The sequence below is a fragment of the Podarcis vaucheri genome (assembly GCF_965113315.1).
Source record: "Podarcis vaucheri genome assembly, chromosome: 6".
NCBI lineage: Eukaryota > Metazoa > Chordata > Lepidosauria > Squamata > Lacertidae > Podarcis > Podarcis vaucheri.
The window spans coordinates 46,599,903-46,626,335 of NC_138764.1; the positions used below are offsets into that span (position 1 = coordinate 46,599,903).

Here is a 26,433-nt window from a genome sequence, read left to right on the forward strand (position 1 = left end):
ACATTCCAGGCCTGTTGAGAATTATGTATATTGACCAGGAATGTGCACAATTCCCTTTTCATGGAAGGCGTTTGTGTACATTCTCCTTAAGGCTTGGTGAATGTGCCCAATGTGTGGTTATCATGTACATTAACTCCCCCTAACACACACACACGTATTTTGAAGGACAGGTAAGAAATATAAAATAATAATTATGATAATGTTATAAGGTGTTAATTTATAATACAGCCTTTTCACATTCTTCTCATATGTCAATCTTTTTTTATTTATATTGGCCTGGTTTGCATATCATACTAAGTCATAGTTTGGTTTACAATGAATGTGCAAGCATTCTCAGACAGGAGTTCCCAGCTGCTGCACTCCTCCCCAATTGTCTTGCTGTTTCACCACAACAAACCATAGCCTAAACCAAACCATAACCTGACTCAGGGGTGTAGCAAGGGGGTGCAGTCCGGCCCGGGTGTTCCCACTGAGGGGGGTGTCAAGATGGTGGGCGGCACTCACCGTGGGGCCTGCAGCATGCCCGAACCGAAGGGGGGAAGTGGAAAATGAAACCGTATGACCAGGTCAAAGGGAAGGTTTATGATTGGCTACACTATCTCCAAATAAATGAAATGTTTAGGAAAGACATTAAAGATAAAGGGTATGCTGATAAGGACTCCAGATTTCAGATTGAGATAATAAATAACGATCAGAAAACTCTATCTAAAATGTATAACCAGTTGTTAGAATGGAACCTAATAGATGAGGAAGTAAAGTCGGTGATGATACATTGGGCTAGGGATATCGGTCATAACATATATTTTGAAGAGTGGGAAAAACTCTGGAAAAAACACCTTAAATTTACAGCTTGTATAACGCTAAAGGAGAACCTAATGAAGATGTTTTACCGATGGTATATGACTCCTGCAAAACTGGCAAAAATGTATAAAACTTGTAATAAGTGCTGGAAATGCAAGGAAAGAGAGGGGTCCTTCTACCACATGTGGTGGGAATGCCAAAAAGTGAAAGGTTTTTGGGAGAACGTATATAATGAAATGAAGAAAATCTTAAGATACACTTTTGAAAAAAAACCTGAGGCCTTTTTGCTAGGACTAGTAGGAAGGGAGATAAAGAAGAAAGATCATAAATTGTTCCAGTATGCAACAGCGGCAGCAAGAGTCTTACTAGCTCAAAATTGGAAACAGGGGGATCTACCGACAATTGAGGAATGGAGAACCAAACTGTTAGATTACGCGGAGTTGGATAAAATGACAGGGAAAATTAGATATCTAAAAGACCAGAGGTTCATTGATGATTGGGGGAGATTTACGGATTATCTGGAAAACCTAAGTGAAGGACAGATAACGCTAGTGGGTTTTAAAGGAGCTCTGTGAAAGGAAAGGAGTGTTGTCCAAAGAGAAATGGAAGAATTGAGGCAACTAATGTCAACATAAAATAGGAAATGCGTAATCTATGAAAGATGGTTATGGATGATTTGTGGAGTGGCTGAAGGAAGTTAAACTCAAAAATCTGTGAAAATAAGATGTTGAATTTATGTATTTTGTTCCTATATAAACTAATAAAAATTATGCAGGAACGCAGCATGCCCAAACCACGTGTCTCTCCTGGGAGTGACGCGGTGGCTTGGGCGCCTGCAGGCTCCACGCCACCCCAGACAGTCTGCCCGTTGCCTCCCCCTCAGCTGTAGGGCAGCTGCATGGGAGGAGGCAGACAGACTCCTCCGAGGCCCCGTGGTGCCCCTGTGGGTGACTGGCCCCACCCCCAGGCGCCCGATCAGCTTGCTCCGCCGCTGACCTGACTTAGAGTGTCATCTGAACGTGGACTCATGCTTTAGATGTCCTGGACAAACCATGAGCTGTAAACCGTGGAACAAACCTTGGTTACAGCGTGTTGTTAGTCTGTAGTGACTGAAAACAATGAGCCTGGGTTCTGACAACACACTGAACCAAACCATGGCAGAACAGCAGCAGAACATCTGAGGAGGAGCAAAGTGGATGTGGTCTCCTGTTCTCCACTTCTGCATTTTTTTCTGAGGCGTAGAATGGCCTGATATGCACATTACGCTATGGGCTGCTTCCCTAGGCCAGTCCCTCTATTTAACGTTGCATGTGGTTCCCACAAGGGTTGCCCACAAGGGAATGAGACCCTTGGGCTGAAAAAGAATCCCACAACTCTCTTCAAATCCATTACCACAAATTTATCCTCTAGTATGAGGATGTGCATACAGCCCCGGCTAAATTCAGCATCATCAACCCATTGTGAAATAGTGCCAATGTACTAAATAATTTGTCCTGTATAAAAGAGTCATTAGCAATAATACTACATTCAGTGGTAAATCGTTTTCCTTCTTACTCTTTGTTCCTGTTCTCAAAATTGCGGTTTTAGGTAATGAACTGAGACCTAAAGTGAACTTTTGCTGAAGCTCTGATAGCCAACTTCCTTTTCTTTTTCATTTTTATTTTTTCTGATAGGCTCACTTGAATGGCTAATTCCTGTTTTTGGACAAGCTCAACTGTCTTCTAAATGCTCTAAATGCTCAGTCTGCTCTAGTTTTGCAGGAAAGGCTTTGTTGCCACCACTTGGGTAGGCAAACCCACAGGACTTCTGAGAATTTGGCATTTCAGAAACTAGGCAAACAATCTGCCAGCCCGATCAGTTGCAAGCTAACACATGCCTCCTGTGGCGCCGATTGTAAAGTGACAAGCTTAGCCCAGCCCAGCCCAGCAACAGCACCGCGTCCTTAGAAACAGCAGATTTCTCATCAGACTGAATGTGAAAAGCAGCTCGCTCATTTGGGTGGTGGCTGCTGCTGCTACAGCTGGAAATCTTTTGCCTTCACCTTTATAAAAGGGCAAAGCTACACAGAGAATACACCAGAGGTGGGTGATATCGGACCGTGATACAGGGATGTAGGAAAAGAAAAGTTGAAGAGCCTAATGCGATTGTTTTTCCTGAGAGTGATCTTGAGTATATGAGTGAAAATTGAAGCTGCTCTGGCAGTGAGGACAATAAGTTGTTAGATCAGAGATGAGAAATCTGTGGCTCTCATGATGTTGTTGAACTCCCATCATCCCTGACCATTGGCTATGCTGGCTGGAGCTGATGGAAGTTGGAGACTGATAACATCTGGAAGTCCATAGGTTCCCCACCTCTGTGTTAGATAGCATGCCAATGGCACAATCCAGTGGTTCAGAATAAGACAATCTGATTCCTGCAGTAGATACCAGCTGCCTGTCTCGTCCAACAATTTATATGTGATTGTTGAATTGAGCACAAGAGGGTCATGGGGGGGGGGAATTGTATCTTCCTCTTCCCTGGACACTTCTTACAGGGCTGCAGAATCAAACTAGGAGTTCTGAATATGCTGGCTGGTCTTTTCAGGGATTTCCCAGTAAACAGTTGGGGAGAGATGCTGCCATGCCATTTTGATGGGGACAGTTTGGGCTCTGATGATTTTCCCACCACAAAGGTCTACAGCTCTCTTCATTTTGCCATGACTGGTTCAAGCTGTTACATTACTAAGTGCAGACTGTGCTGTTCTGAGGAAGAAACAGCCATCTTGTTCTCAACTTGTTAACTACTTCGTGCAACAGCAACAACAAGGACAATGGGGCAGGAGGGGTGTTAGAATTAACTTTCCATGCCAAATATACACAATATCAAGAGGTGAATGATCCTCCTGAAGGTGTTTTAACTGTTCGAAATATATAATATAGCCTTCTCAAAGTGCAGGGTTTGAAGCAGAAACTGAACAACTGTTTTATATTGAAAAATTAGTATCCATAATTGAACCAGAATGTGCTGGCTTTGGGTCAATCATTGTAGTGGAAGACAGCCCCTACAGAAAGATATAGTTCTTTGAGGACAAATGGCATTGTTGTGCCTTGTCTGTTTGTGTTTCATCCAGTCTCCCACATGAAATTTAAACTGTAATTTCCTTGGGGTGTCGGCTCTCTCTCTCATACCATATTGTTAACCCAATAGGTTACATGGAAAGATAGCCATGTGAAAATTAAGACCAACAGCATGAGTAGATCCTTGCCCAAAAATATATATGAGAATCCTAACTATGAATTTTCAGTTCTGTTTTTAAAGAAAAAGGGATGATAGGGAGCCTCTAAATTCTTGCTTTTTGAAGTTACAGGGAAGTAGCCTTCCATAACGAACAAGTGCCTGGCAATGGCTTCAGTCAGAAACATTCCATATGGGTTCAATGCAAATTATGAGACTGTCATAAAAATCATTGGGAGCAAATATGTCCGGTGCCTTGTAGAAAAGACTGATGGGTAAGTATGCTATCTGGAAGAAACATTTTTGATATATATTAGTGGGGTTATATAATTTTATGTTGGATTCCCTCCTCACCACATTAGTTGTGGATAGGGAAAATCCAAATGAAATGAGGTGAGTATGCTGCTACCTATATGAGGACAATGTCATGTGAACGGCCCAAAAAATATGCACCCATGGGATGTATCAAATAGACCTTAAACTGTCAAGCATACACAGCCCTAGTCTACATCTTAAACAGCATATTACAAGAAAACCCTGTTCCTTTGGCTGTACCATTTCACTGAGGGGTTGAGACCCATTGGCTACCCTCACCTGGTTTATCCAGCCAGTTGAAACCACTTCTTGGGGTGTGGCTGCTGTCACATGCTGACAGCTTCTAGATGAGAGCTGAGTGCAGGGTAGGGACCAAAGGTGAACAAATTACCTCAGAAAGAGCACAACATGTCCCCCACTAGTGGCACTACCCCTCTCTTAACACTACATACACCCCCCGCCTCGGAATAGTTTTTCAGCACAGGGTCTGCTGCTTGTGTACCAGCCGCCAGGGGAAAGATATATATTGCACTATAGCCAGTATAACAGAAGGCAATATTCAACGACATAGTTGTGTCAGTGCAAGGATTAGCATTAGTGCAACAGGATTCCCCCCCTCCTTGTGGAGATACACACTCCACACCACCCCTCAATCTGCTCAGGAGAGTTGTGGGGGGACCCATGAGAGGAGAGGAGAGGAGATAGAAATAACTTTCCACTGCACAAAGAAAAACCCTTGTGCTGACAAAAGCTTTGCTTAGTGCTACCTCGAATGCAACCCAAACACTCTCAAGTTAATAGAAAGGAGAAAATTGTTCTGGAATTGTTATTCTCACACATCCCTGACACTGATTTATAAAAAACAAAGTTCTTCAGGCAAGTGTTTTTCAGATTGAGAAAGGCCAAATGGGAACACGGTGATATGTGTTAATATAAATGGCTTACCACCCCTGAACTTTCTTTTCTGGTTGATAAAGTATCAAAAGGTTTAATTGCGCAGCTTGGTTTTATGCTTTAAAGAGAATGGCATTAATAATGGCCAGGATCCAAAGAGTTACTTAAGGTATGCCCAAGAGATCCTGTTAGAATATGTCTCTTCCTCTGAGTGATAGGCCATAATGTAACCTGCTTTTGAAATTCCTCTCCATTTCAAAAGAGCTTGGTCATACGATGCGAGGAAGTATTTTTTAACAGTGTAGCATTATGCATATCTACTCAAAGTAAGTCCTACTGAATAAGTGCTGCATCTGGGGGTGGTGCTGAAATAATAAAGACTGTTGTGGGACCTCTACGTGAAGGAGCGTCTCCACCCCCATCGTTCAGCCTGGACACTGAAGTCCAGCTCCAAGGGCCTTTTGGCTGTTTCCTCCCTGCGAGAAGTGAAGCTGCAGGGAACCAGGCAGAGGGCCTTCTTGGTAGTGGCACCTGCCCTGTGGAACGCCCTCCCATCAGATGTTGAGGAAATAAACAACTATCTGACATTTAGAAGACATCTGAAGGCAGCCCTGTTTAGGGAAGTTTTTAATGACTGATGTTTTAATGTAGTTTTAATCCTTTGTTGGAAGCTGCCCAGAGTTGCTGGGGAAACCCCACCAGATGGGTGGGGTATGTGTGTGTGTGTGTGTGTGTGTGTGTGTGTATAGCCGGCTGTGAGAGCCACGACTTTCAAACAAGCACCCGATTACATGGAGGCCAGCCTCACACGATTATTTGCCACTTTCTTGTACAGAGGAGTAATTTCTAGCAGGGGGAAGAATGTGGACACCTGTGGTTTGCAGGCAATTTGGAGCTCCCCAGGCCTTACTTCCACCTTGCCCTCACCCATCCCTTTTTTGGTGACTGGTTGGTGGTTGCTGCTGGAAATTGCACTAACTGGCCTCCGCACAATTTTCGCTGGAGGCTGTGTGACAATGGGATGGGACTTTCCTACTTCTTCACCATGTTATTTTGATCCTCCGCTGGCTGAATAAATGTGCTGAGACTCGATTTCTATCATATTTGTTGTCTTGACTTGATTTTAGCAAGTCTTCTGCAAATCCCTCTTATGGCACACTGGGATATTGTTTGTCTGCCGTTCTGCACACATCTCTGAGAAAGGTGAAATTCATAAACTGGTACCATTTTGTTGAAATTTGCATATAAACAAGGTTTAGTGGAACTGTATTAAGTTTCTTTCTTGAGCTTATAGTATTCAGAACTGAACATAAAGTGATTATAACTATGATAGCACATACCTCATTTATACTACATTTCTGTCTGACCAGCAAATGTTACAGGAAACTAATATTTTTGATGTTCCTCCACAACGCAAGTACGTATTTGGCTCTGTATGCTGTAAATATACTGTATGCTTGTTTCCTGACAGCAAAGCAAAGGAGGGTGTAAAAACTGAGACACAATCCATTCTCAGGACACTAGCTCCACACAACGCAAGGCAGGCACATGGAAACCCTCCAGGCCTCAATAGGCCTCCTTGTCAACAGATCCATTATGGTCTCAGGGATGAACAACAGAACAAAGGTGAAATGGAAGAACAAAAGCCTAAACAAGGAGAGACAAGTGATAGCAGATCTGTGGACAACAAAGTGAGTCGCTACAGCTGTACTGGTTGCTTATTATAGGTTTCCTACTCAGCATCAGACTTTACTCTTTAACTAACAACAACATAAATGGTTAATAGGTATCTTTTCTACTACTGTGGCTATTGTTATGATAACTACAACTAATGATGATGATAAATAATGACAGTGGTGTCCAGTTAAAAGAACATTCTGCTGCTACCGAATTCTGATGAGAGAACTCCTGTATCAAAAAACAATTGTCATCACAAAACTTTCAACTACAGTGGTACCTCAGGTTAAGTACTTAATTCATTCCAGAGGTCCGTACTTAACCTGAAACTGTTCTTAACCTGAAGCACCACTTTAGCTAATGGGGCCTCCTGCTGCCACTGCACCGCTGCTGCACGATTTCTGTTCTCAACCTGAAGCAAAGTTCTTAACCTGAAGCACTATTTCTGGGTTAGCAGAGGCTGTAACCTGAAGCGTATGTAACCTGAAGTGTATGTAACCCGAAGTACCACTGTACTCCAAACAGAATTGCCTTATATTAAAATTTTGACTGCTTATGCTTCCAGTTCATAGCTGTTGCTTTTTTTCACTTGTATCTTTCTCTTACTGTCCCATTCTGAAAACATCTCTTCTCATTGTTCCGTGTTTTGGCTCTCATAGACACCTGGATTTTATATTAGTTATAATATAAGGCCTATATTATATTATATTATATTATATTATATTATATTATATTATATTATATTATATTATATATTATATTATATTATATTATATTATATTATATTATATTATATTATATTATATTATATTATATTATATTATATTATATTATATTATTATTATATTATATTATAACTAATGGACTAGTTATAACATGGATGGGGAATCTGTGGTTAGTCCAGATGTTGCTGGTCTCCAACTCCCATCAAGCCCAGTTGGCATGGCCAATGGTCAGGGGTGATGGGAGTTGGAGTCTAGCAATGTCTGGAGTCTATAATCTAACATTGGCAGCCATGATCATATGGAATCACCATTTGTTTAGAAAGGGGACTGTATATTATCCAGTAGATCTAAACAGTGGACCTCTTCATATGAGGTTATAGTCTGACCTGACCAGGGACGCGGACTTATAAAAAATATTGGGGGGGGGGAAAGCTCATGAATAATAAATAAGCTCATGAATATGCAAATAAAGTGGCGCCGCCTCCTCGTGAGCGAATAGGGGAGAGCGTGCTGCGCCTATTAATCAGCTCCAAAGGAAATTGGGTGGAGCTTTTGCTCGGGAGGGAGGGCAGGAGGCATGCAGCCCGACCCTGTGCATTTTGGGCTGGGGGAGGGGCGGCGATGGCGCTCTGCTGGAGGGGCGCCGGAGATTATTGGGGGGGCGGAGCCCCCCCAAACGAATTTTTGAGGGGGCTCGGGCCCCCTCAAGCCCCATGGAGTCGGCGCCTATGGACCTGACTGGGATCCTGTATCTCCTCACCACCTTAATATAGACATGCTCACAAATTAAAGCAAAAACTATAAGTCAAAACAAATCAGAGCTGCAGCATTTCTTTTTTTAAAATACTGTATGTAACAGTGTTGGAATATTTGCAACATGTGGCAGGAGAATAATTGCCATTGTTAGTATTTTGGTATTATGTGTTTGGTAAACTTCCTTCCTTCCTTCCTTCCTTCCTTCCTTCCTTCCTTCCTTCCTTCCTTCCGCAGAACAGGAGGAGAACCAATGGGTGGGCATTTATTTATTATTTACATGTATTAGTCACCAGTTAAGCTAGCCCCTAGGTTAGTTGCAGAGAAGGATATTTCAGCTAGGCATTAGCTGAAAACATTCCTAACCATAATAGACATTTGACCATGGGGCAGCCTGCATCAGGAAGATGTGAGCTCTCCTTCACTGGAGATATTTAAGCAGAAGCTGGGTGGTTACCTGTCAAGCATGGGAGATTGTTAGCCGCTTTGAGACTCCTTAAAGGTAAAGGGACCCCTAACCATTAGGTCCAGTCGTGACCGACTCTGGGGTTGCGGTGCTCATCTCGCTTTATTGGCCGAGGGAGCAGGCGAAAAGCTTCTGGGTCTTGTGGCCAGCATGACTAAGCTGCTTCTGGCGAACCACAGCAGCACACGGAAACACCGTTTACCTTCCCACCGGAGTGGTACCTATTTATCTACTTGCACTTTGACGTGCTTTTGAACTGCTAGGTTGGCAGGAGACTCCTTAGGGTAGTGAAAAAGTAGGATATCAAATCCAAACTCCCCCTCCTCCTCCTCCTCCTCCTCTTCTTCTTGTTTCAGGATTACTGCATTGATCCGGGACGAGGAACATGTGGCCCTCAAAAATGTTGTTGGACTACAGCTCCCATGAATTTGAACCACTGGCTATGCTGGCTGGGGATGATGGAAGTTGGAATCCGAGAACAGATGAAGAGTCACAGGTTCCTCATCCCTGGACTAGATTATCTCCAAGGTGTATTTCAGCTCTATAATTCTATTATATATTCTTATATCATGAGTTCTCACCTTCAAGGATTGATTTATACTGACAGTTTTGTAGTTCTGTATCTGGTCCTTTTAGTAAGCAAAATATTAACTTTGAAAAATGGGCCATGGTTCATTGAGAGGGATAATTTCTGGATCAACCCTGGGCTCAATCCCAGGCAGTGCTTTTTCCCTAAAAAAAATATTTAGGGGTACTCTCATTTTCCTACTCATATTGAAATACTGCCCCTCAATGAGACCAAAGTTAGATTCACAAAATGTTTATGGGTATGCGACTTCCTGCCCCTCCCCAAAAAAGCACTGATCCCAGGTAACTTAAAGAATGCTTGAAAGAAAGGATGGGGGTATACCTCTTTCAGAGTAACTGCCACCAGTTAAGTTACATATATGATGCAGTGGAGAGTGTCATATTTGTGCAAGAAAGTCCTAGGAAATCTGCAAAGCTACAAAACAAAGCATTCATCTTTGGAGCAGTCACTATCATTTAGCCTAGAGAGATCTTTGGCTTCCCTGAGTTCCTTGGCTAAGCCTAGAGTGGCTGGCCAAAGGTGAGCTTTATGACTGAACTGGTGTTTAAACCCAGATCGCTCCAGTCCTTGCATAACTCCTGTTTGTTTATAAAGAATATAATATTTGATATGCGAGAGGTTTTCTGAACTTTAAGGCTCTTTTCCCTCATGCAAAGTGTTTTCAGTACCTACAGTTACTTTACAGAATGAATGTGTTTCTTGTATTGCCTCTTTTCTAACTGCTTGTTTGTTATCCAAGGGTTTAAAACCACTGAATACACATTGTGTCACTGCTCCCTCTGGTGACAAGTCTTTGTCCTACATTCATACTCTACAAAAACCATCTATGGAAACTCAGATCTTAAAGCAACTTGAAAGACAACAGGTGACTGAACTTAAGTATAATTGAAGCAATTTGCAGTTTCAGGTGTTTGGCTTGTGACTATTGGGCATTTTTCATATTAGAGTGCTTTAAAATACTTAAGGCCAAATCAAGGGTTTGATCCAAAACAGACATATCTGGAAAAATGTGACACTAATTTTTTTTTTTACTTACTTGCAAGTAAATGCTATTAGGATCAGGGTGGTTGGCTGTTTCCAGACACTTACAGCATAATCTGATGCATGTCACTCCGAAGTGGGCCCTAGGGAGACTGCATACCTCACCCATCTTAACTGTCCTTCCATACTTTCAATCAGGGAGGCTGAAGAGAATTAAAAGTGGGGGAGGGAAATTTCCAGAATTTCAGTGAAGAAAGTGAGGACTCAACTCTACAGGAGTTGACTACAGAAACTGTGGGGAACAGCTAGCTGTCTTGCAGGAAACTGGTATGGTGTTACTGTGTATGTGTAATGTCTCCCTTATCACCCTACCACACATGTAGGAATGCGAAACTTCATGGCTTTGCTATTTTGTCCCCAATTTCTGCCCAGAGAGTTTATAAAGCAGTTCACGTAAATGTAAATGCATTAAAAGTATGGGACCTTGGGGTAAATGAGAGATATGAAATCAAATAATAAATTTATTGCTAGACCTTACACATACTTTAAAGCATTCCTTTTCTCAGGATATCGCTCAAAAACCAATGGATGAAGAGAACGATTCTCTTCTGGGTATCCTCAGAAAAGAACTTGAGCAGTGCCCTTTGAACCTGACTACATTAGAAAAACTTCAGGAAGAATGTAAGGTTTTGGATCCCAGAGTTTCAAGACTTCTTCCTCAGGCACAGCTGAGCCATCTGCTTTTAAAGTATGAAGTCCCTCTGCAATTACCCACTGTCAAACTCCTTTTCGAGAGATTTTCAAAAGCAAATGACCAAGAACTGGTACGTTAATACAACATTTTAAACAAAAATAATGTTGAGCTCAATAGATTGGATTTCTTAAGACCTGCCTGTACTTTTGGAATATTGATGTTATAGGTCAGATTCTAACTCTGAAATGAAGGTGGGCTGTTTATTTTTGGGGTCAAAAACTATTTTCTCAGCCACTGTAAACCATTATATCCATGCAACCCTTTTAATTATGTACAGCAGAACTGAGCAACAGTGTTTAAACTTAGAATGCTAATAGTGTTGTTATTAAAGATTTTCTTGGGTTACAGAAGTACATACATCATCTCTATTTTCAGATCATAAAGTACTTCTCACAGATCAGTTGCATTTGATGTGAGACTTTGATGTTGTATACAGTATAGGGTTGGGGGAGAAGATAGGTGGGGAAAGAATGTTCTGCATAGTTGAACAGGAACAGACCTTGGTAATATGGCACCCTATGTGAGCCCAAAATTTGACACTCCTCCAGCCCTTTTGCCACCTCCCCAAAGCTGGGTAAGGGAGGCAGTAGGCTTTGGCAAGAAGGTGCAATGCTCTGGCAGGGTCCTAGAGTCCTCCCTCTTCCTTTCCAAAACTGGGAAAGGGCTAATTGGGCTTTGGGAAAGAGATAGGAGGACTCTAGGATCCTGTCAGATCCCTCACACCTCTTTCCCAAAGCCCAGCACTTACTAGGGTTTGGGAAGGGGACAGAAGGGTGCTTTTATTGGTTATAGTCACAAATATCTCAAATATGTGATCAATGAAGTTTATTCAACGGATGTTATCAGTATTTTCTTTTAAAACCCTGCTTTCAAGCTGTGTTTCGAAAATAAACCTTTTTGTCTTTCATGCAGGTAAATTATGAAAAATTGCTCCAGTTTTTAATGCCAGTGGCAGCAAGCAAGACACAGCAAACACAAGCCCTTCCAAGGAAGAGTCAAAATATGGAAAATCATTGCAAAAGGTTCTGTTTTAAATTTCAGTATACTCCTTACAGTTAATAAATGAGCAATGTATCCGAACTCCTTCACCCTTCTGACAATCTTCCTGTCTTACTTTCCATCTGGTCAGGATCTAATAGGTGCAGTAATTATAAGCCACTCAAAAGGATTCCAAATGAAAAATTGGCTCACTTGTGACATTTACAAAAAACAACAACATGTAGTACTCAAGAGGACAGATTTTATCTTGCAGCCATCCAAAATCTCCGCTAACGAAACATATTTGGAGTCTGTGAACACCTACGTTGCAGCCTGCTGGGACGCATCAGTGGAGATTATACAGACTTCCCTTAATTAACCTTGGCAAAGAAGACTGGCAAGGAGTTGTGTGCATTTATGTGAGATATATATATTGCTGCTTTGGCAGCTGAGCTCTGGAGCGTCTCTTAAAACATAAGTATAGCCAGGATGCTGGTCAGAGTCTGCGTCTAAGTATTCATCCATCATAAACTGGCGTACCTCATCTGGATGGGAATGACCTTAGGGACATATTTGCTATATCACATACTTTCCTGGTCTCAAGCATTGGCTGTAATATCTGCAGTAATATCAACTGTTGTTATAAACCCACCATTTCACTAAATCAGTGGTGGGGTTTCTGCATCCCCCTAGGTTCTACTCAGAGTAAATAATGTCTCTTGCTTGTTTGCAAAGAGATGGGCGTGTAAAATCTTCTGGTTTGTGTGCAGCTGAGGGAATGCAGCCTGCTGTACAAAAGTAAGTGTTACACCTATTGTTCTGCCCACTTTTGCCTCTGGCCCTGCAGCCCCCAGGAGGTGGATTGTGAGGGAGTGCGGCCCTCAGGCTGAAAAATCTTCTCCAACTCCGGATTAAAGATTGTAGCCTCCAGGAAGCTTTGACCAGGCTTAGCCCTTCTCCTTTTCACAAGGAACTTCCTGCAGCTCCATGAGTGAATTGTAAGCTATGATGTCATAGCTGTCTGGAAGCCTAGATTTCTCGGCTGTTTTGTTTCACATCTAATCCTTCTTCACCTTGTGGTAATACTCTATGGCTTTATTACCAGGTGCTCTGCATTACTGAGTAAGTTGCCCCATTGGCCTCTCAGATGGAGGTCTTTCGGAAAGCACTCATACAACTTCTGTAAATGTCAGAAGTGAGCTATAGGGCTGTAACTGCAATTACCATTTTAATTGCCCCTTCGTTACATGCGTTATCATTCCACAGCTCTTGGACTCCGGAAGATGCCCTCCAGGCCTTGAAGCAGACCCTGAAGGAACATAAAGGAGAGCTGAGCCTACAGGATAAGACTTGCTCCGGTCTTCTTTCACCCTCTGAGGTAAAAATAGATTCTGTGGCTTACAAGCCTAGTTGTATATTCAGGAAGTGCTTTCCCACTATAAAGGAACGAAATGGATTATTAGTAAAAAAAATGGTTTTTTTCTGCCATACACCTTGTAGGGTTGCCATATTTCATATATTTAGGGGGGTGCTAAGTTAACTCCCCTTTTTTGCAAGATCTCAAAAAAGAAGACGTTTAAAAACTTTTTTTAAAGGAAATTTAGCAAAATCTACATGGGTTGCCACATGTCCAGATTTTCCCGAACACTTTTGCAATTTCCACCTGGATGCTGTTACAAATGGCAGAATCCTGGCTATGTCCAGGATATTCCAGACATGTGCCAACCCTACCTTCTTGCCAGTAGATAATGTGGATCAAAGAAATAACTGAGGAATAGACCAATTGTCTCTTACCAGGTGAGGTAGAATTGAAGGTAGGTGATCTGTGAAGTATACACTTCTGCCTGGCTCACATAGGAGGGCAGAAAGTTTTTCTTCCTTTCTTTGCTTCCATCACCTGGGAGTTCTTTCCTCCTTTCTTATGGAGGTTCTTATGGAGGGAAATTCAGTTTGAGGGCTGGTGTCCTTTTCACACTGCTTTGGGGGCATGCTCGGTCCCTGCTCCTGCCAACCTAGCAGTTCGAAAGCACGTCAAAGTGCAAGTAGATAAATAGGTACCGCTCCAGCGGGAAGGTAAATGGCGTTTCCATTCGCTGCTCTGGTTCGCCAGAAGCAGCTTTGTCCTGCTGGCCACATGACCCGGAAGCTGTACGCCAGCTCCCTCAGCCAATAAAGCGAGATGAGTGCCGCAACCCCAGAGTCGGCCACGACTGGACCTAATGGTCAGGGGTCCCTTTACCTTTACCTTTAGTTTCATGTGTTGCTGGTCCCAGTGTGAAAGGTGGGTTTAACGTACCTAAAAAATGTTACTGACTGTAGTCCCTTTATTGTATTTATTTTACTTTGCACATAAAATCATAAACTTTTATGGAGAAACACACAGTATATAATCCTTTTACCAGGAGGCATTTTGCTAGTCTAACAAATATATATTTCTTTCAAGCATTCATAGTTATACACAGCATATGTAGAAGGTCTTAGTTTGGAGGTGCGTGAAGTCAACAAGGGGTCCTTCGGGTTCTCTTGATTTCTGTCAGTCTCCATAGCTGAAAAGCACCAGCTTGGATTGGGACTATGCTTTTCACATGACAGTTGCTTGAAAAAAATACAATTTTCCCAAAACAATATTTTGTTATGCATTGCCATAGTTTGCTCTTCTTCGTTGTGTATGCCCATTGACTATAGTACTTCATAGGAGCCTTATTTCTTAAAACTTGTTTTTATCTTGTGATGTGCTAGCAGTGTTCAGTAACAAAACTTATCTTATTTGCAGACAGAGGTCATTTGCAAAAAGCACGGACTAACTCTGCCCACTGGGATCTTGGAAGCTTTGGTTAGCACCTGTGAGTTTGGCAAAAGAGGCAAGATAGAGTGAGTTTTAATTGAGATGCTTCCTTCCTTTCAGTACGTTATGTGTGCATCTTGATCCTACAGACCCGGAATGTGGCAATACAATTAGAGAGTTGGGCTTCTGGAGAGAAAGCATAAGCCTGTGTATTGCTGGATTGAGAGCAGCTGGGTGGTTCTGTCCAAATGCCCCCAATTTTCCAGATAGCATGCATTCCTTCCCTTGTTATTTCAGTCAGAGTGCGCAAAAGTTTGACTCCTACAAGGCCAAGAAGACATCCCATGCAAGGGGTGGTGGGACGAGTTTTGTCTTGTCTGTCCACTAAACTTGCAGTCTGGTCCTTGTTGAGTGCAGCTGTGCCACACAGTGGTGGAGAAAGAAGGGATGGCAAAAATGCAATGAGGAAGGGCCATAGCTCAGTGGTAGAGCATCTGCTTTCCATACAGAAGATCCCAGTTTCAATCCCTGGCATCTCCAGGTAGGGTTAGGAATGTCCCCAATCACTGAGGACAATATTGAGCTAGAACGGATGAACAAGTGGTTCTTTTTAATGGAGGGTTCCACTGATAGCCACCACTTAAACATTTTCAAAGATTTAGATCTGAAGGTTATCACACTTGTCATTGCCATGCATACCTGCAAAAGACTCCATCACATTTTTGCCCTTTTTTGAGGAGTCTGAAGGTGCAATATAAGAGCTTAGTCCTGTGAGGTTCAAGGTTTTAGTTCTCTCTGTACCACTTGGTTGGCACCCATATAGAGTGGCTATGAATCCTTAGTACAATATCAACCATTAATACTCCCTGCTAGTACTGGGTTGTAGTCAATGTTCTATTCAGAGCAGACCCAATGAAATTAATTGTCATGACTAACTCATGTCCATTCATTTCAATGGGTCTATTCTCAGTAGAACCTAGTTGGATGTGATCCACGGTCTATAACTTGGCTCGTGCTAAATTTGAGGAATAAATCGTGTTTTCACCATATAGTATGACTGTGCCCTTCTGCTTAGTTTGTATTGCTGATCTTTTCAAGGGAAACTTTGCGACTTCTTGAATGCTGCTGACCATAATGCACAGATCTTACTAAAGCTCTGTGTTAATGCCTATGTCTTCCTTTGCTAAATTAAACACATAATAAACAAGTTGCAACTGCACACTAGCTTGCCAAAGCTCCCCACCACCACCATAGCAAAAACCCTCCAAATATATTTGGCTTTGCATGTCAAGGACCCCCAGGACACCCTGAAATAAAGACACAGTTCACACAAAATTTTTGTTTTGGTTTTTTGGCATAATTTTGGCCACAACTTTATTGATTACAGTATGTGAGTGGTTGCCTAGGCATTGGTTAGCGACTATCTGTTCCCACTTAGAGGTAAGAACAGAACTGACAACTGCAAGCCTGCGAAAGTCAGTAAGGGTAAACATTTTTGGGGAGAGAATAGAGCTGGGTGCCAGGCTCTCATTGCTGTTGTTGTTTAGTCATTTAGTCGTGTCCGACTCTTCATGACCCCATGGACCAGAGCACGCCAGGCACTCCTGTCTTCCACTGCCTCCCGCAGCTTGGTCAAACTCATGCTGGCCAGGCTTTCCCCTCTCCCCAAATGCTCCCAGGGGCTTGTGTGGCCATAGCCCCTTGCCAGGGGTTCAGACAAGAGCATGGCGAGCCCCTGGATTCCGTTACTGGAATACCCTTGCAGCAGCATCATTGGAGGGGCTGGCACAGCCAACCATACCCCCCCAACCAAAATTAACCATGCCTAACTGCAACCTTACAAGTTGTGACGATTTGCTACACAGTAGCAAAAGCCAAATGGCACCAGCCAATCAGCCAAATGGTAAAAATTCCTATCAGGCCCCTGTCCCAAAGCAGACGACCCCATGAGAGGCATAGCAAGGTCAGCATGAACAACCCTAAATATAGGGAGGGTGGGCGGCTAATCTGATGCACGCAGCGAAAAGAGGAAGCTCAACGCTGCGCACAGGGAATAAATAGCACACCAACAGTCAATCAACTTTGCAACATCGAATTCTCCCCAGCAACAATTGGAGATGCCTTATCAGATTCTTGGCCATCCATACTAACCCGCCCAGCAACAGGGGATGTCATGGTTGCCCCCACCACAACATGTGCTCTCCATGAAGGAGAACCCGAAAAATCATTTAGCAAAGCCAAATATAAGAAAAATAATTTAGCAAAGCAATACCCAGAATTACATTTTTAAAGATTTTAAATCCAATATAAACAAAACAAACCTATGGGGTGTGCCAGAGTCATTGGTTTAGTTATGCATTACCCATTTTAATCTCTGCTTCCACTGTGAATGAAACTCTTCAGTAATTAGCAAGAATCTAGCTCTGAGCCATTTTGTGATTAAATGTGCTTAAGATCAATATACCACCATGAGTGATAGCAGTCATGCGAGATTAATCTCATTGCACAAAGTAATGCTCTCTCTTTAACCTGTCATGGAAAGTGAATACGATGTGAAAAAATAAGCTGAGAAACAACTCCAGGAGGAAGTCCATAGATTTCTTGACTGCATTAAATAGAATAACCAAAGGATTAACTTTTTAAGTACCATTGCTTCCTTTGTTATGGTGTCTGCCCTTGACTCCCTAGAAGGTTCTCCAATAAGGATCCTAGCTCAGTAACAGATTACCATACCTGCCTTGTGCAAAAGAGATTCTAGGTATGAATCATTTCTCAGTGTCCCTTGGGTCAGCTTTCAGGTAGCATAATTGGGAAAGACCATTGCTTGAACCTAGACAACACGCCATCTGCTAAGAACAATGGGCAATACACTTCCTGATAATCATTACTGACAGACTAAATGAGCTACTGGTTTGACTAAAAGAGATATTTCAGCTTCCGGCAAAAATCAGGGGAACATCATATGTGTGCATGTAAATGCCAGACATGTAATCAAAGTTGACAAAGTAATTCCTTGTATTTTAGTAGGCTTGTTCATTAATCTATGACCCCAAAAGTCAGGAAAAGCCCCCCTCCAAAACTGATGCCAAAGTCTTGTGCTGCAAATCCCACTTTTCCTGCCCTCCCAAACTGAGTAATCAACACTCACCCTGGGAGGCCATAAGGACACGCCGAAACCCAACCTCATCCAACTGACTCCAAACTGGTTCCAAAGTGGAGTGCTGGTTTTATGCCTCCGGGGTCAAAGGTTAATGAAGCTTTAGGAGACCAGTGGCAAACAGAATTTTCCAACAATTACCAATTTATAAAGAACAAGTCTAGTAGAATGAAGCACAGGGAAGAGATCAGAAAAACATTACTAAATAGATAAATAAAGGATTAATAAGAAAATCTGCATAAGAAAGGACTTGCAGAAGAAGGAAAAGTCAAAGTGTTGGTTTGGGACCAGAGGGCCTGTTTAGGTGTCCACCAGTGAATATAATCAGATTTACAGGTACTTGTAACAGAGCCTTCTTAGTGGTTGCCCCACAACTATGGAATCTGATCTATTTCAATGTAGGCAGCCTCATCTTTCCCATCCTTTCACCAGGGTTTGAAGGCTAACATTTTTTTGTCTGTGATCTTTACTAGCTAACTCGGGCTATAAATTGGGACTGGTATGCCAATGTCTGGCTGAATTTATTGTTATTGTTTTATGTCTGCTGGTTTTTACTATTGCTATAACATATATATTAAAAAGATTTATTTTGTATTTAAATAAATTGTGAGCCACTTTGTAGAATATGTTCTCAAAAAATCCCTTAAATAAATACCTGTACATAAATAGGAGAATGAGAAAAAGGTGAACATTTGAGAATGATAGAAGATTCAAATAATGCAAAAACAAGAGAGCTAATCACAGAGCAAAGCAGGGCAATTTATATTACTGTATATAATATTATGTATATTATAATGGACATTACATTAATGTCTTGATTTTGCTTACATATAATCTCCCTCTGTAACTATACAGTTACAGAACCTAATGAACAGGAAATACGCTTTCAAATATTGCATTTATCTTGAGATATTTTCTCATGTAGATGGAAAACGTTTGTGGAGTTTCTGAAGAAAGTCCAGGCTGGGATCAACTCTGCTCTGCTTGTCTGCAGAAGTAAGCTATGCAGTTGCTGTTATTCTGGTCATACCTAAATATTACAAGGTGGCAACAACATTTCTCCATTTCTGGAGAAGGCTGTTGAAATATATCATTTGTAGGAAGTGGAAGAGCCCATCAGGCCCCTTTCAGAGGGTTGGAGAAACTTTGGATCCAGTTGATCCAGAGCTCTGTTCTGCCCTGCCATCACAGCACCCTCATTTCAGGGGCCTGTGCTTGATACTACCAGTAGGAAGACAGCTGGTGACAGGTTCTCAATCACCATGGTTTCATCAGAGCAGCAAGGTCCTCTGCATTGGTGGATGATCACTTCCACTATCTCCTAATACCCTCCTGCAGCAAAAATTAAAGTGTTAGGAAGACAAGGAGTACAATCCTAACAGCCAACAGTTTTCCTTGACTCAAGTTCAGATTCAATATATTAACAATTAGCAATAGCTCTGCTAATCAGCTCTGAAGATGGAACATCTTCACTGAGAAGATAGTATGAATCTTGACAGTTTGCTGCTCCTTCAAATCACAGAAGCTCACTTTGGAATTTAATATCACAGTCCAGAACTTGCCTCAGACAGAATTATTGGGGATTTCCTACACCATCACTTTCTGCAAGAATTACATGGTATAATGACTAAGGAAATTTCATTGGGCTTTCTTAGAGGAGTTTCAGTTAGGGTACCACTCCCTGAAATTCTCAGTAATTAAATGGGCAAGTTATTTTCACTAAACTGAAGCACTTCAACATGCACTGAGTGTACTTGGAATCCATGTACTTGGAATGTACTTGGAATCCACTTGGAATGTACCTGGGAAGTCTCACCCAAGGAGGTGAAAGGTTTGCTTGAGGTGAAAGAATCCAGATGAGTTGTTAGTAATATAATACATTCATGCTGCTAACATAATTAACAAATGAAAAATACTAACTTAGAGTGAGTCATCCTTGATAAATACTTCAGAAAGAGAGGCTATCATGTGAGAACTATGAACATCCTGTAAACATAACAATTGCCTTGTTCCTATGCATTGCTTTGGGAGCAATCCAGAGAACATTCTGCCTATAAATAACATTTTAAATATTAACCTGGATCGGGACAAAGATCTATCTAGACCAGATTCATTTCCCAATACATTCAGCAAAGCTGTTCAGCAGGGAATGATGGTGACAACAATTATCTCTCTACACCATCTGGCCATTCAAAGTGCTTCTCAACATGAAGAATCCATATAGGTCTATCTTCCATTAGCTTGCACATCTGAATCTAAACTTGGGTATTAAAAAGTAGAAGACAATTTTCAGACCTTGTTCTGGAATTGCTGGGTACTTCATGTTGCACTCTTAGAAAGATGACAGAGGTGGTATTATAAAACACTTCCACAAGATCTATGAAATAAGTAGTATAATACTGCTCCTCAAGGCACTACAATGCACCTGTTAAAACAATTATAATGTTGGGCATGTGATTTACAGAGTGCTAGCTAATTGTGGGTTTTTGGTTCTTTTTAAAGAAAATTGTGAAAGGAGTGATGGATGTGAGACATTGACTTAGGCAGTGAATTAATCTAATCATCTTTAGAAAGCTCTCTGGGATACTTAATATTCAGGAGGTGACTAAGCACGGAGTTGAGCCAATAGCCATCATTGCTACAGAGACTGATCAGCATGCAACAGTTGGGCTTGAACTTTAACCATCTGGCTGCAGGCAAACCAGCTGTCTTCTCAACTAGAAATGCTATTCATTCCTGGGAATTGATTCATCTTTCCCACGATTTAATTTTATGCCTCGCAATCTGGCCTACCATCCATAACTTACTACATTGTCCAATCAGTGCAGATGAGAAATTACAGTTCTTTGCTCAAGGATCAAGCATCACAGGGCTTTAAATATAAACTGAAGGTTACAGAACTGAGTGCTACTAAACATTATAAGTGAAAGAGACAGATGTAGGTGAGGGTGACAGTTTAATAGGGAAAAAATGAACTATTCTCCTTAAGAAGTCACAACAAGCTGCACTTGCAGAAGGCTACTAGTTGAGGAACTGTGGCTGCATCGTACATGACATCTTATAGGGCAGGGATGGGAAATCTGTGGCCTTCCACATGTTATTGACTCGGCTACTATCATCCCTGACCACTGGCCATATTAGATGGGGTTGGTGAGAGTTGGAGTCCAACATTATATGGAAGGCTACACGTTTTCCACTTTTATAATGATCTGTTTTCTTGTATGCCATCCTAGTTTGCTACCATCACTACCCCTCCATCCTGTTTTGAAAACCTACTAGAGTTGCCTCTCCTTTAGTGGTTCAGCTAAAGGACATTCCTAATTCAGATTTAGCTCCTTGACCTGGTCCAGGATATGGTATCTCCCATTGCCCAAGGCGAATTCACATCTTGGCTAGAAGTCCTGTAAGCATTCTCTAAGCCCAGGCATGTGTTACTATTTCAAAACACACACACACACACACACACACACACACACACACACTTACTTCTTCCCTCTTAACGGCAATACACACCCTGCTGCCATGCCATATAGTCCAAAAAGGTATAAGCAAGGGAAACGTAGGTTTTCAGATATGACAGTGCACATGCACATGCACGTTATTTCCTGTGCACATCTGGGTTGGAGGAGGCCTATGCACATGCGCACAAGCTATTTCCGGTGCTCCTCTGACCTGGAAATAGCGTGTGCGCATGCGTATGAGCATGCGCTCCCCCACCCTCCGGCCCACCGCACAATTGGCGCTGGAGACACCGGCCCAAGATGTGGTAAGTTTGCTGACCCCTGTCATAGAACAAGAAGCAACTTAGTGTGCTTCAGCCACTAGAGAGCACAGTTTGCTCATTGAAGTCTGGTGATGATTAATACGTTTCCCCAACATTTTTCTAGGAAGGTAACTCAAGGTCAAGGTGGCTGAAAACCAAATCAAAGTTGAGCTTATCCAATCACATTAGTGTTAAGAGTTCACAGGACTAGTTTTCATGTCATATCTGAGAGTGGCCTGTTCCAAATAAATGGAAATCATACAACTTCAGCTACTAATAAACAATAAAATACCTCACAATTGTTTTCATCTTTAGGAGGAAACAAGGAGAAAAGTGAAGATGACTCTCAGGTATTTTCAAAACTATATTGTTTCATCCACAAATTGTTAAGAAAGTCTGGTTTGTAAAATGGGACTGTGAAATTGTACTTGAAAGCTTTAATACTGCTTAGAACCTTGTCTAGCAAAAGAACTCAGAAATTATTAATAGTAGTAGTAGTGATTAAATTTGTATCACTCTTCTTTCCAAAGGAGTTTATCACATTCATCTGCTCCCATCCTGAATGCAACTATGTAAAAAGACCATTGTTGTCTGCCTTGTTTCTCTGAAGAGGGAAATGAGGTTGATAGCAATTTGCCCAGTACTATCTAGGGCTACATTCATATGACAATCTCCCTGAGGTTTCTGCATTACAATGTAAAAGCCACTTCTTGAAAACTAATGGAATGTAGTGCATATTTAGTATTTATTCCCAAGTTATTTGATTCCAGGGGAAAAGAAATATGTTTGCTGCCCCTTTAACCCAGAAAATTGCAGGAGTAAAGCAATGAAATTTGGGGCAGCATACCAGCATAATAGAGACACGGGTGGCACTGTGGTTTAAACCACAGTGCTGTTTGGACTTGCTGATCGGAAGGTCGGCAGTTCGAGGCCCCTTGACGGGGTGAGCTCCCGTTGTTCGGTCCCAGCTCCTGCCAACCTAGCAATTCAAAAGCATGCAGTGCAAGTAGGTAAATAGGTACTGCTCCGGTGGGAAGGTAAACGGCATTTCCGTGTGCTCTCTGGTTCGCCAGAAGCGGCTTAGTCATGCTGGCCACGTGTCTCAGGAAAACTGTCTGCTGACAAACACAGTCTCCCCAGAGTCGTTAGTGACTGGACTTAACTGTCAGGGGTCCCTTTACCTTTACCGTCATAATGTTTGTTCCTTTCTGCTGTTTTCATGAGGGAACAGTGAGAGGAATATCAATTATGTTCAATGGCATTCATTGTTGTGTCACACCACACCTACTGAAATTTGGTATAACAAGCCAGTATTTAGGTCAAAAAGTCATGATTCCACAGCACAACAGGTAGTGTGGTGTGAAAAGAACATTATAAAATCTGACAGAACCACAGCATTATAATCAGGAAAACTAACAATATTCCCCACATCTGAATACACTCTTAGAGAAAGATAGGAAATCTCATGGCCCTCCAGTTATTTTTATTGGATTCTAACTCCCATAACCTGTGACTGGACCCTAATTTCCAAATCACACAAATGACTGTGTCATAGAAGCAAAACATAATGTAATCTCCCAATTTTTAACCAATAAATTGACCCAAATACTCTAGTGAGGATCTGAAGGAGCCAATACTTTAAACTGAATGTTATCCCCTCCTCCATCTTCATAGAAAGTTGACAAATACTAAACTTTTGAAAATTTGATGTAATTTGGACAAAGGACAAAGAGTGGTCCAACCGTTGTGCTGGCAAGACTTGGGAGCAAATGAAGGAGGTCACATACGACTCTATTGATGCTGAGGAACAAGATGCCTGGATAGACCGGTTCAGAAAACTGGAGAGGGCTCTTTATTTGTCTGATGTGAAAAACACAGGTAAGAATAGTTGTGGTTGGAGAAGGGGCTGCTGCACTAAGGAGATGGCTTTTGTGTTTGACTTGTATTTCATGTCAGCCTCATCTTTATCCATGATTGTCTGAAGGGAAGAAAATAGGCAGTAGCACATTACTGGCCTATAATTATGAGCACAGATGATCAACTCACTCCTTGGTAGTATTTAGGATGACACAATAAATATTTTTGTTCCAAATTGCTTTTAATGAGGGGTCCAACAGCAGCCTGTTTTTAATCTTCAACTGGCTGTGATGTAAAGAATTGAAATGTAGTACAAGGGTAGCCATGTGATGCCCTCCAGATCTTATTGGGACTAAAATTCCTATCACCCCTGTGCCATTGGCCATGTTGGCTGGGGCTGATGGGAGCTTTAGTCTAACATCAGGAGCGCACCACATTGGCTAACCCTGTGCTTTGATATTATATGTGAACAGACCACCAGGGTTGCATTTGCTCAATAGTCAAGTCTGATTTTGTCCAAAGGGGAAGATAATATTTTCTCTCTTTCTTTTCCTCTTTCTTTTCCTCTTTCTCTCTTTTCCTCTCTAATACATACAGGCAAGTTGGAAAAAGAAAAAGCCAAACGTCTAATCCATAACTACAACCAAATTTATGATCTGTGCCTTAGTCCACTGAAAATTGATAAAGCTTTTCGACCATTCCGTCCTGGACAAGACATACCTCTGGAACCTTTGCTGGATTACTTAAAGGAGCTGTAACCATTGCTAGTAATACAGCGCTCATGAGTGTACATGCCTAATAATGTTCATTCACCCACTGGTGTTCTTACTGAGTCAGTATCTGAAAAGTTTATACTGTACTTCTAATTAATTCTTCATTTCCAAATGAGCTAAAAGTACATACTCCCACCTGTGCTCTTTTAATAAAGCTTTTTGTCTGAAATATTAGTGAATATAATGATTGTTCTCCAGATCTTGTACATCAAATATGCAGTAATTTGTAGGAGGCAACTCAGTTCTCTGTTTTTGAGAAGTTGATTATCAATGAAATTTTGTACCCAAGAAGTCACAGGGCAAGCAAAGAGTTACTGGAACTTGTAAAAATGCATCTTCAAAATTTTTCATATTCAGATTTAAAATCTTACTAAGAGTCACTGTGCATGCAAACAGTGCAGTACATTCATTAGAATGTACACACACACACACACACACACACACACATTGTGATTAATTACTAATTTTGGTACACTTATGCCAGCAAAAAACTAGAGAATGTCATTCCCTGGAAATGACCCAATTGTAGTTTAAGTGTGCAAAACAAACTTAGCATTCCCAGGATTCTTTGGGGAAAGTAATGCACTTTAAATGTGTATTGGGTGCACTTTAAATTTATCATGTGGATCTGCACATAGATCACTGAACTTGGAGTCCCAATTACAGAAAGAAGATTCTGTTAACATGGGCTAACAGTAATCCCTGCAGGGGCTTTGGTAGTGTGGCACCCTGAGCAAGGACAAAATTTGGCACCACTCGCTTAATATTTCGTATTTTCACAAAAATTCATTTTGGAACAGTTGCTTTGGTTTGGATATTCTCAGTAGGTATCTGTATAAATACAAACTTATTGTTTATTATCATTATTACTACTGCTACTACGACTAATACTAATTTGCACCCCCTCAGCTTGGCGCCTGTGTTGGGGAATCACATGCACCACCCTAAATTTGGTGCTGGTCCCAGTGTGCTGTAAATGTATTGTTTAGAGTGGCAGGGGGCAGATGCACACAAGAAAAACTACTAAGTGGTTGTAGTTCTGGTCATATAAAATATATTCAACTGAGAAACAAATATAACTTCCCTATCTCATACGCTTCACACTTTACAATTCTTTAAAATTGTATATTGCACAGTATATATAGCACTGTTGGGGATTTAGGATTTTATAGCTACTGATGCAGTATCTATTCAAAGTACCTTAAATTTTACATACCACCCCCGCTTTTTTGGAAGCGAAGTTTTTTTCCATCTGTTTGTCCCACTTTCCCATCTGTTCTGGAGGTCTCACAGTTTTGTTCAATATGTTTACATGTGCTGATTTTTTGAAAGGAAATCTAATAGTGTAGTGCTTTTCTACTTGAATTAGAAAAAGATTTTGAAATGAATGGACCCAAATTGTGAACCAAATCAGAATTCATAGAAAACGACAGGTATAGCTATAGGTACAATATCAGAGGAGCAAAGGAAGGGAAGTTGCCTTCACATTTAAAAACTAAATCAGAGCAATTCCATAAATAATAATTCTATACAGTACTGAGTCCACTCTCTTGTTACCATATATTGTATAACAAATCACAGATTTTTCTACACTAGGTACTCAGGATGTAAAGGCCTGGGATGGGGGGGGGGCAGGAATGGAAAGCTTCAGAGGGGAGGGAGAATTTCCACAAAATTTCCAGAAAAAACATTCTGGGGTTAGGGAAAAGATCCCCCCATACCTGGAGGTAAGTTCCTCTGGTATGCACGATCCCAAGGGCAACACTAGAGAGTAGTTATTCTAAAAAGTCAACACAGTCCAAAGTCAAACAGGGCAGGTTCTCATCTTTGCGGAAGCTCCAGGATCAAAAAACCTGGGGTCAGTCTCAAAGTCACAGTCCAGTGGAGTTCCCAAAGCAGCCAAGCCATGGTCCATCAATGGAGGAAGCTGAGCAGACCCAGAGCTTCTGCCT

The 26,433-nt window shown here is 41.6% G+C and overlaps 1 protein-coding gene across 3 annotated transcripts; it reads left to right on the forward strand.

Annotated features, from left to right (window-relative positions):
* LOC309535568 (uncharacterized protein C1orf87) lies at positions 1 to 24,650 on the forward strand. 3 transcript variants are annotated; one of them, XM_082228773.1, is made up of 13 exons: positions 1 to 170; positions 2,475 to 2,882; positions 4,148 to 4,289; positions 6,695 to 6,914; positions 10,173 to 10,298; positions 10,981 to 11,238; positions 12,081 to 12,190; positions 13,413 to 13,524; positions 14,920 to 15,017; positions 19,014 to 19,084; positions 22,167 to 22,201; positions 23,576 to 23,729; positions 24,306 to 24,650. In XM_082228773.1, exons 3-13 carry the CDS (start codon positions 4,183 to 4,185, stop codon positions 24,464 to 24,466), a joined length of 1,452 nt encoding a protein of 483 aa, XP_082084899.1. In that variant the 5' UTR covers positions 1 to 170; positions 2,475 to 2,882; positions 4,148 to 4,182; the 3' UTR covers positions 24,467 to 24,650. The 3 variants fall into 3 exon arrangements, with proteins under 3 accessions (XP_082084899.1, XP_082084900.1, XP_082084898.1); XM_082228772.1 differs by having other exon boundaries at positions 2 to 170; positions 4,142 to 4,289; XM_082228774.1 differs by lacking the exon at positions 10,981 to 11,238 and having other exon boundaries at positions 4,142 to 4,289.
* The last annotated feature ends 1,783 nt before the right edge of the window (positions 24,651 to 26,433 follow it).

Excerpts from the sequence above, each read along its gene's own strand:
- LOC309535568 (XM_082228773.1), top strand. The coding sequence starts at position 4,183 with ATGGCTTCAGTCAGAAACATTCCATATGGGTTCAATGCAAATTATGAG. Across the intron at positions 4,290-6,694 it reads CTTGTAGAAAAGACTGATGG|CAAAGCAAAGGAGGGTGTAA; the intron begins GTAAGTATGCTA and ends GTTTCCTGACAG. Across the intron at positions 22,202-23,575 it reads AAAGTGAAGATGACTCTCAG|GACAAAGAGTGGTCCAACCG; the intron begins GTATTTTCAAAA and ends ATTTGGACAAAG.